Here is a 10,801-nt window from a genome sequence, read left to right as displayed (position 1 = left end):
AGAAAGGTCAATTTGGGGTGCACGCGGCATCATCATTCTTGATACCAGTCGTGCAGAGGGAAGCAGGCGCGAAGTCGACCCTGCCCACCTTCCGAGGACATAGGGCGTGGTAAGGCCACCTGGAAAGCCGGCAATGCGCTGGCACGATACCATGGTGTTCTTCTAAAAAAGCGAGTCACGATGTTCGATGCTGCAAGGACACGCAGCTAACCTCGAGGGTGCGTCATGCACTGGCCCCCCTTTGAAGCATTACTTTCTGGTTGTACCGAAGGGACGATGGGCTTGGCGGCAATGGAAACGGTTTAGCTGGTCGGGGATGCAGCCCTGCCTCCCTCATTGGAGGTGGCCCCTAACCCAGCACTTCCTGGTCAACCCAGGATGTCTGTTGAGCAGATTCCCCCTCCATTGTTTAGGAAGAAAAAAAAAAGGAGTGTCATAGCGCGTCGCCGCTATTGTCACCTCGAAGCGCAGCAGAAGTCTGAGTATGGACTGCACATGCTTAGGTAGGAGTGTCGTAGCGTAGTATCGTTGATTGGTCCCTACATACCGCTATCGACACCTCGAGGCATGGCAGTGGAGTGTTAGAGTGAGCACCCGAATAAGGGTCACATGGAGCGAATGGTTTTTGGAGAAGCTGCTTCGGCGGCCACACACCTACAGTTGTGCACATGTGGTGCATGGGGAGTATCCCTGCTTCGGCAGGGTAGCGTGTGGTCTGCTTCGGCAGTGGTGTGATTGATCTGCTCGTGCTGAGGCAGGAGTGTCGTAGCGTAATATCTGTAGGCCCAGGCAGTTACCGCTGTTGACACCTCGAGGCATGGCAGCGGAGCGCCCGGGAGAGCATCCAAGTAAGACTCAAATGGAGTGAATGGTGTGCGAGCACCCAAGTCAGTCTCGCGTGGGACGAGTGCCTGTGTGAGCGATAATGAGCGAGTACGCTTAGTACTGCCATCCCCCCAGAAGTAGTACTGCGAGGTAGTTCCTGGGGGAAACGATGGTGGAGCCCAAGGGAGTTTAGTCGGTATTACCGGTATGGTCGAGTCCGACACTCCAGTACACTTCCGTGTGGTAGTTTGGCAACCACAATGCACGTGTACTGGGTTAGTGTGTAAATGCATTCTCCCTTGTAAAAAAAAAAAAGACTACCGGTGGCTGATGCCATGATGCCAAAAAAAGTCACTGAGAAAGAGAAACTGAAGATCGGCTGGTCAGTATGCCCAGTAAGCGTGCTCCAGCCACCTTCGGTGGACAGGTGCTACCGGTGCCTTGAGTCCGGGCACAAGTCTTATGACTGCAAGGGCCCAGACCGAAGCAAGATGTGCCGTCGCTGTGGCGAGGAGGGACACAAGGCACAGGAATGCGACAAGGCACCTAAGTGCCTCATCTGCACCAGTAAAGCCCCAAACGCAATACAACGGAACGGCGACGGAAACGGCAAATTTGACAGAAAATATATGGATTAACTGTCAACTTTTCCGTTTCCGTCGCCGTTCCGTTGTCTTGCGTTTGGGGCTTAAGAAGCAGGCCCGGAACCATGCTATGGACGGGCCTGCGTGTCCTTTCGGAGATGCCAATAGACAAAAGCCGTGCAAGTAACACAGCTGAACTTGAACCACTGTGCATCTACCCAGCAACTGCTGTGGCAGTCGGAGACCTATGTCGCCCTCCTTTCCGACCCGTACGACGTCCCTGCCGACAATGGCAACTGGGTGGCGGACGTGTTTATGAATATGAATATGAATATTCGAAATCACCTATACTGGCAGCATTGCTGTTCAATTTTGTGATCAATGTTGAGTTGTTAACTAATTATGAGATGAAGGAAAATTCCAGTAGAGAAATATAGTTCCTATACTTCTTAGGCGGTGGAAAGAGCGAGCCATGGAAGAACAAGAAAATCCGAGTAAATTTGTTTTAAGACACGCAGCTCTTCTAGACCATCGTTGTTCTCATTTTGTGATCAGCGGGCAGTCGTAGCTAAAGTTTTGCATGTGAAATGATTCGTCCGTTCCTCGAAAATATTCATCAATTAGTGCGCGGTCTATTCCAGGCTTTACCGGATTTTCGTAAACGCCATTTAAATACAGCGATAGGCGATTTCATTCAGAAGATCGTTATTATAGCATAACATGGTTTCTGATTCGCTGGATGTAGACATGGGCGTAGCCAGGATTTCGAGAAGGGGGGGGGGCAACTTTTTTGGTCTTCTAAATCGTAGTTTTATAGTAGTTATAGTAGTTATAAAAACACATGAATATTAACACATGAAACCAAATCGAAACAATAATGGATTTAAAAATGCGTGATTTATTGCTCATCAGATATTTTTAAATAAAGTGAGAAAAATATTAACGAACTTAGTATTCAGAAAGAATATAAAATCGGCTATAACAATTATTATAAAAATCCTGCATTCTTCCATAAGTTTAAGAAAACTAGAACCATACATCTGAATGTCTAAACAAATCCTCTCTGAAATAATATTTATTATAAAATAGGCAGAAAAATCAATATGCAAATCTGAAATATGAAATATGGAAAATCAACAAGCAAGCTTCCTTCGACAATTGCTCCTGGCATTCTATCCGAAATTCTATCAGGGATTCTTTAGGAATGCCTCCAGTAACTTCTTCGGCAGTGTCTTCAGGAATTCCACCATAAATTTTGCCGGGAATTGATCCGAAAATTCCACCATTATTTACTCCAAGAATATCTTCACGAACTTCTTTATAAGTTCTGCAGAATTCCCTGCAATAATTCAAATAATTTCGTGCTGCTTCCCATATTTTTTAGGAATAAGAATATTCCGTGGAAATTCCGCAGAATTGCCAGTAAGCATTCCTGAGAATTTCACGAAAAATCTTCGAATTTCTTGTGTAAATTCCATAAATTTTTCCGTGAATTGATTCGAGTAATTTCTTGTGAAAATTTCAAAGAATTTCTCCAGGAATTCCACCGGAAATTTATACAGAAATTATACCGAAAATGAAATCAACAATGGAATTTTCGGAGGAATTCCTAGATTAATTCGCAATGAAATCCTGAAACTCCAAAAATTCCTCCTGGAATTCTTCCAGGAGTTCCACCGGCATTTCGACCAAGAATTTCTCTAGGATTTCCTTCGAGAATAATTCCGGTAGCTCTATCGGCAGTTCCTCTGAAAATTCTTCCGTGAATTTCGGCAAAATTGGAATTTATTTAGGCTTCTTCAGGAATTTATATAGATTTTCCACCAGAAGCTCCTCCGAGAATTTCTCTGCGAGCTCCTCAGGGAATTCTCCGGGAGGTCCTCTGATGATGATGATGGTCCAGCTACAAACCCCAACAAAGGTTGCAGCTAGACGAGATTTGTCTATAAGATGAATTCTCTTGTTTCCGAGAATGCTTCTGGTAGTTTCCCCGGGGTTCCTTTGGAAATTCTCCCGGGAGTTTCTTCAGAAATTCTTCCAGAAAATTCCTTAGAGAGTTCCTCCGGGAATTCCACCAGCAATTCATCCGGGAGTTTCTCCGGAAATTCCTCCGGGAGTTCCACCAGAAGCTATTCCAGGAAATTATTCAGGCTTTTTCAAGAAATCATTTAGGCTTTCTTCAGAAATTAAGCTGTAAATTCCTCTCGAAGTTTTTCCGATAGTTTCTCTGGTAGCTCATCCGGGAGGTCCTCTAGGAGGTCCTCTAGGAGTTCCTCCTGAGATTCCTCCGGGAGTTCTTACGGGAGATCTTACGGGAGCTCCTCCGGCAGTTCCTTCGAGAATTCCTCCGGGAGATCCACCAGCAGTTACTACGAGAATCCCTCCGGGAGTTTCACCGGCAGTTTCTCCGGGTCTTTCTCTGAAAAGGAACTCCCAGAGTAATTTCCGGAGGAACTCCCGGCGGATTTTCTATAGGAATTTCCGGAGAAATTATCAGAGGAATTCTCGGAGGAACTGCCGGTGGAACTTCTGGAGGAATTTATTGAAGAACTACAGGAAGAACTTCCGGAGGAAATCCTGGAGGAACTCTCGTAAGAATTCTAGGATGAACTCCCAAAGGAACTACCGTAAGAATTCTTAAAAGAACCTCCCAGAGGAATTCCCGTAAGAACTCCCAGAGAAATTCTCCGAGGAACTTCTGGAGGAATTTGTAGATAAATGCCTAAAGAAATGCTAAATGAATTCCTGGAAGAAATCCTGATTGAATTCCCGAAGGAACTACTGGTGGAACTTCAGAGGAACATCCGGTGGAATACCCTAGAGGAAGAGAAAAAATATTTCTGAAGGAACTTCCGAAATCCCATTTCCCGTGAAACTCCTGCCAAATATCGTCCAGGAACTCCCTGTAAAGTTCCTGGAGGTATTACCGGAGAATTTCTTGGAAAAACTCCTGGAAGAACTCCCGGAGGAACTCCCACAAGCACTTTCGGAAGAATTCCCACATGGAAGTCCTGAAATAATTCTTAGAGAAGTTCCTAAAGGAATTTCCGAAAAAATATCTGAAGGAATTCCAGGAGAAATTAATGCAGAAATTCCCAGATGAAATCCTGAAAGTATTCCCAGATGAATTGCTGAAGAAAATCCCTTCCGAAGAAATTTCTGGAAGAACTCTTGGCAGATATCCGAGGAAATTCCGAGTGAAATCCGGAAGGAATTCTAGTACACTTCCGCGGAAAATCTCCCGGAGAAATTCCTGAAGGAATTCCTGGAGAAGTACCTGAAGAAACTCCCGAAAAAATACCTGTAAGAATTTCTGGGGAAATACTTGGATGAATTCCAGGAGAAATTCATGAAGATATTTCTAGAGGATTTCTTGAATGGTATTCTGAAGTAATTGCGAAAAGAATTCCAGATTGGAATGCTAGATGATTTCGCTATTGAATGTTTGGAGGTATTCCCGGAAAATTTCCTGGAAGTAATCCCGGAGGAATTAAAAGAAGAGTTCCGAGAGGAATGCCCGGAGAAGTTCCTAGAAGAATTTCCGAAGGAATTTCTTATAGATTTACAAGTGAAATTATGGAGCTAAATCGGAGGATTTCCGTCATAAATTTTTGAAGAAACTTCTGGTAGAATTTTGGGAAGAAATTCCGTATGTATTCTTGACGGAACTCTCGAATGCATGCCTGAAGGAAATGCCGGATTCTTCCTGAAGAAAGAATAGCCGAAGAAATATCTAGAAGTAAATCTTGAAGAGAAGAAAAGAAATCTTCAAGGAATTTCCTCGTGAATTTCCTGAAAAAAATTAGTGGGGGGTTTCTAGATAAGGAGGAATTACAATTACATGAGATGGATTTTCGAACGATTTTCAGAGGAATTTGTGGATAACTTTCCGGAGGAATTCAGAAGTTCCCAGGGGAGCTTCTAGAAGGATTTCAAGGAGAATTTTTGAGCCCGAAATGTTTCGAGTTGTTTTGAACTTTCATATATTATGGATCCTGGATGCCCTAATAAGTTTTGGGAATCTTTTGAATTTCAACCACCTATTTCTGTATATGGTTGGATCGTAAAGTGCACATGTTTGAGGGAATTCATTTCGGTACCCGTTCAATCTTTCCACAATTTAGGGGGGGGACGGGTGCTGAGGGTCATGACACATTTGTCTTTGTGTTCTCATCAGCGACTAAAGAGATAGTTAGTGTACACGTGCACTTCGTGTACACTACACTAAGTGGGGGAAGGGTTAGTTTCAGAGAGCGAGCAAAGGCGCTTAAACCTAGGCTAATTAGCCAGGGCAAGGCTAATACCTTCGCCCCATCCGAGGATAATCATCAGCCAGGATAAACGAGAAATATGAATTTCTTAGCAAAGTCACTCCCAACGTATTTTCACAAATTTTATATCATTTGCTTATGATGATACTCCAACCATCCAACTGCTTGGCATCTATGAGGGCGTCGGCGAGTCGCTGGCCTCTCATTAAGTAGATGTCATATCATCATTTCCTTCCCTTCCCTAGTAACGGAGAAGATGGGCGTGGCCGGCAATGGTAGCTTTCATGCTTTATCATTTTGAATCTCCAATTGGATGGCCATTAAATCCCAAATGGCAATCCATAAGCAATTGGGATGAGAAAGTTAAAGTCCATACATGACAGCTATTAGTATGCAATCTACGAAATACTGCGTTACAACGCAACGCAACGGGCTTGATGGCCTATCCCAGGACACTGACCCAGGACACAGCGAGTTGTGGGGCTTGTCTAGGACGTGATGGGGTTTGGCAGTGGGCTCTATTAACCCACAGATCTGTGGTTAACCTTCCGCAACTGGCTTCAACTGTCATAATACGAGAGCTCGCATGTTGTGAAAAGTACAACAGTCCGGAAATCCGTTATATTGGAACCAATTGAAATGATATCAACGTGGTTGCAAATTTATAGTCTAGAACTGATATATTTTGTGCCAAGGTAAAAATAAATAGCGGTGTATAATATTCAAAATTGATAAAAACATGAATCGATCAAAAGCTCGCCCCATAAATATTTTGAGGAAGTTGAAGGGACCGGAGGCGGTTCTTCTTCTTCTTATTGGCATTACATCCCCACACTGGGACAGAGCCGCCTCGCAGGTTAGTGTTCATTAAGCACTTCCACAGTTATTAACTGTAAGGTTTCTAAGCCATGTTATTATTTTTGCATTCGTATATCATAAGGCTAACACGATGATACTTTTATGCCCAGGGAAGTCGAGATAATTTCCTATTCGAAAATTGCCTAGACCGGCACCAGGAATCGAACCCTGCCACCCTCAGCATGGTCTTGTTTTGTAGCCGCGCGTCTTACCGCACGTCTAAGGAGGGCAGCGGCGACACAAAATAAAAAAAATTAAAAATTTGGCCTAATTAGTAAATTCAGTCAAACCTCAACGAGTCGATATTGACTCATGGAAATGTGGAACGCTATTTGAAAGGACCATAACAGTAATCCAGAAAATATTTTTCAATATGGTATAATTTGTTTCTATGAGTCGATTCAAAAATACAATCAAAGAAGTAATGGAAGCAAAGAAGTCCCTGATTTTCAATGAAATATACCTTATTTTTTGTATATTTGTTTATGTGTGTATGTACAGTAGGGCCACCTCTCCGTGACAGTGTGTAGCTTAATCCAGTGCGTAGACACCTAGCGGCGTATAATTTAGCGAAATATTTCATTTACAAGAATAATGAAAATTATTCATTTGTAAGTAAAGATCATCCACAGTTATAGTTCCGATTCGTGTCATGTCAAGATTCAGTTTCAAACAGAATGTATCGGGCGATACGGTAATCCGGCAGTTCAACATGATGTCTATCCAGAAGAGAATATAATATGGTTATTATAAAATAATTATTTTGAACAATGAAATCACGCATAACTAACTAATTATTGTTATATATGGCCATATGGGTATGTTCCCAAGTAACCATCAAGCATTAATTAATGTATGTATTAAATCATAGAACAGCATATTAAATGCTAATGCATTAGATCAATTTTAACGATGTAAAGATGCATTTATTCATCAACTGTCAAGCAACGATACACTAGTTTAGCGTTATGCAACGTACACACCAGTCAAGCAGTTTGACGAACATTGACTCCGCCCCCAAGATAACGCTTCGGTTGTTGCTTTGTTTGAACGTGTGTGAAGTTGTTCGAACAACCATTTGACAGTTGGCGGCTCGGTTGGAAAAAATTAAAACGGTTTGATTTTGGTTTGAGTTGTCGGGGGTGGAGTCAAAGTTCGCCGAACATGTTTGAGCATTTGTAGTGAAGTTGCACAAACCCCCATATATTTTGTGATGGTTGGTGCTCAAGTTGGCGCTTCGGTCGTTCGTGTGTGATATTGTTGGTCGAATAAATTGATTGTTCGTGTCGCTGTTGGTGAAACTTGACGAATGTTTGAATAAACGAGAGGTGGAGTCAATGTTGGTCAAACTGCTTGACCGTGTGTACGTTCCATTACGAATGCAGCGATGCATTAGTTATATTTTATTTCAACATAGCTAAGTAATGAAGCATTATTTCGGTCGTAAAAGGGCCTTTTTCCACTTTAAGTCAACTTTAATGACTGTATTATTTGCAATCATATATAGCTCCATGGTTACTTGGGTTATATTGGTCATATTTATGGATAAAGCATCTGGCTTTATTGGTAATTATTTATATCGAGGAATTAGATTGGTAAAACATTTTATGGTTTGGAGCTAAATGTAAATTTAAAATACGCACGTGTTGTGGCTATTGTTTTGTCTTTTTTGTGAAAGCGGTGTCAAGTATGTACTCATTTTCGTTTTTATTTATTACAGCGTGTAGTGACCAGCGTTAAGCTATCAGTACACTGTTTGTCATAATGACAAATATTTGTCAAGTCAGCCTGATATCCATGTCGATTTCTAATCGGTTTGGTAGATGTCCGGATCAACTTGACAAATATTTGTCATTATGACAAACAGTGGACTGAGGGCTTTAGCTGCTAAACAAACTATCGATAGTTCACTATAAAAAAAATACACAAGAAGACCGTGTGTTTTACACATACATTTGCGCAAATTGTCAAAACAAATCAATGTCATGTGTAAAACTTACGACTTCGCTCAATCAAAACTCATCATCCGTTCATGAACCATCCACACGGTATTAACGTGTAAAACAAATCGATTTGGATTGAATGGCTTGACATGTTCGCTTGTTTTCTAAATGAATTTGATGTTTAATCGTGTTGAATTTTATTGGAAATGAATGTATTTCGTGTTTTCTTTCATATGTTTACAATGATACAGGAATGCAATTTCCGCCCGGAGTCCGATTTTCGTCATCGGATCGAAAACCAATTCAAAAAGCATTGTTTTGCTATAACTACCAACGCATCAACGGTGGAGGTATATAAAAAACAATCTTTTATTGGTTTTCAATTCTCTAACGTAAATCGAATTCCGGACGGATGAAATGAAATAAAAACAAATTTTGTACAAATGTATAAAATGTCTTCGCCATCGCTAAATAAAGTTCCTAATTAATAAAGTTGAATCATTTGGTTGTATAGCAGCGGGTGTCATTGTCGTTGGCATATTTACACTCGAACTCCTTGCCGTCTCCATCTTCAGTGGACCAAAAAGCTTCATTACTGTCCTACGACTGATTCCATTGTCATCCACAATGTCAAGGAGTATGTGCTGGCCATGATATGTTGATTCCAGCTTGCCGGTATGCATGTCTCTTCGAGGAATTAAACGTTTCGATGAGGCATTCTGTTACACGAATGTTAAGGGAAGGAAAATATTTGTTATTGACATAATAGAAGTATGGTATTTTCTAAAATCGTGTTTCATTAATAACTTACCTGGTAATAAGATGGTGGTTATTGTATCGGTGAGCTTCTGACCATTGAATTGTTCGATGTTCCGAGATCTCGTGTCCTTTGATAAAAATTGTTGGATTGTGATTTGTTGGATTGCTGCGATATTGGTGTACTCTTCTTGCAGAACTCGGGCTGTTTATACGGAAAGGAGAATATTTTTCATAAGTACGGTTTTAAAAATATTTTTCATGGAGAAAGTAGAATCAGCTCACCTCTGTCAATAGGAACACATTTTCTAATCCGATGTTTCTCCCTATGGGCTACCAGATAGACATATGCTAAATATAAAGATTTTTTCATAGAGAATCAAGTACCTAGATTATTCTTTATAAGAATGTTATTTGGATCTTTTTAGTTAAATGGCTTTACTTATTGTCATAACATAATTTAGAACTAACCCATCAAATTCAACCACCGCAACCAATATGTATTTTATTGTCTACAGTGTCTCTACTTAATTCAAATATTTGTCTTGTTTTTAACCAGAATTTTAGCAAAACATTAAATTACTACAAAATACCAGCTGAAAAAAGTTAGTTTATACGAAACATGTGCTTTTTCTTCGAAAGAGTGACACAATTAGATGGTTCGAATGCCTACTCAAGTTTGTTTGAATCAATTCATAACATTCGTTAGATAAATATATGAGATCGCGGTGTATCAAGTATGGAATTTGCTGTAAACATTGTCATTTGAACTGAGTTTGTGAAGAACATCTCAGTGATATGAAATGCATTAGATTTCATGGTGTAAGCGGAATTGAAATTGATACATTTTGAAACACATGGGTCATATTTGTATTTGTTTTGAGTATCCATTGGTATGCACATCAATTCGTGGTGTAACAAGTATGGAATACGACATAAACACTGGCATTTGAACTGCGTGTGTGAAGAACATCGCAGTGATGTGAAATCCACTAGAGTTGATGGTGTAAGCCGATTGAAATCATCCATATTCCGAAACACATGAATCGAACGTGTATATTTTTATCAGTGTTGTCGCATTAAAGATGGTTAATGACACCTGGTGGCTATTTTAGTGAATTGTACACAACTAACTGAAACAAGGCCAAATGCGTAAAATATTCACTTAGAAGAAAAGATATTTTAGTTACTAGATAAAGATTGTCGCTTCGGTTCCTTTTGTTCTGCTGTCCGAAACATGTGTGGTACATACCTGTCAAATCGTATGGATTTTCCTTCTTTGACATTTAGCTCCCCTATCCTCGCCAGCAAAAGATGTTCCGGACAGCGACGACAGCGACAATCTTTATCTAGTAACTAAAATATCTTTTCTTAGAAGACCACCACGCAAAATATAGTTTAAAGCAAGTTAGATATATTTTTTGTTCAATTTATCTTTAGCTTCACAGTTTTTGTATATGTCTTAAAGATTACCTTTATCATGTATCTGAATAGGTTCATATAAACGTATTTTGTTAAATATCTTGGCTGTGCATATGAACAGCACATGTTTCGAAATGTACAA

General features: G+C 40.7%; 1 protein-coding gene across 2 annotated transcripts; it reads right to left on the bottom strand.

The window, feature by feature from the left end:
• Positions 1-8,615: 8,615 nt before the first annotated feature.
• On the bottom strand, positions 8,616-10,302 carry LOC134208054 (uncharacterized). 2 transcript variants are annotated; one of them, XM_062684159.1, is made up of 4 exons: positions 9,709-10,302; positions 9,523-9,588; positions 9,293-9,442; positions 8,616-9,200 (listed from the first exon to the last, which is right to left on the bottom strand). In XM_062684159.1, exons 1-4 carry the CDS (start codon positions 9,710-9,712, stop codon positions 9,112-9,114), a joined length of 309 nt encoding a protein of 102 aa, XP_062540143.1. In that variant the 5' UTR covers positions 9,713-10,302; the 3' UTR covers positions 8,616-9,111. The 2 variants fall into 2 exon arrangements, with proteins under 2 accessions (XP_062540143.1, XP_062540137.1); XM_062684153.1 differs by having other exon boundaries at positions 9,523-10,302.
• Between the last annotated feature and the right edge of the window lie 499 nt (positions 10,303-10,801).

The sequence above is a fragment of the Armigeres subalbatus genome, chromosome 1 (assembly GCF_024139115.2).
Source record: "Armigeres subalbatus isolate Guangzhou_Male chromosome 1, GZ_Asu_2, whole genome shotgun sequence".
Classification (NCBI taxonomy): Eukaryota; Metazoa; Arthropoda; class Insecta; order Diptera; family Culicidae; genus Armigeres; species Armigeres subalbatus.
This window is presented reverse-complemented; position numbering and strand designations above follow the sequence as displayed.

What these genes read in the sequence shown, in the direction of transcription:
- LOC134208054 (XM_062684153.1), bottom strand. Translation starts at nt 9,610, where the DNA reads ATGAAAAAATCTTTATATTTAGCATATGTCTATCTGGTAGCCCATAGG. An exon ending in ATGTGTTCCTATTGACAGAG is followed by an intron (nt 9,443 to 9,522) that starts GTGAGCTGATTC and finishes CCGTATAAACAG; the next exon opens with CCCGAGTTCTGCAAGAAGAG. An exon ending in AACCACCATCTTATTACCAG is followed by an intron (nt 9,201 to 9,292) that starts GTAAGTTATTAA and finishes TTCGTGTAACAG; the next exon opens with AATGCCTCATCGAAACGTTT.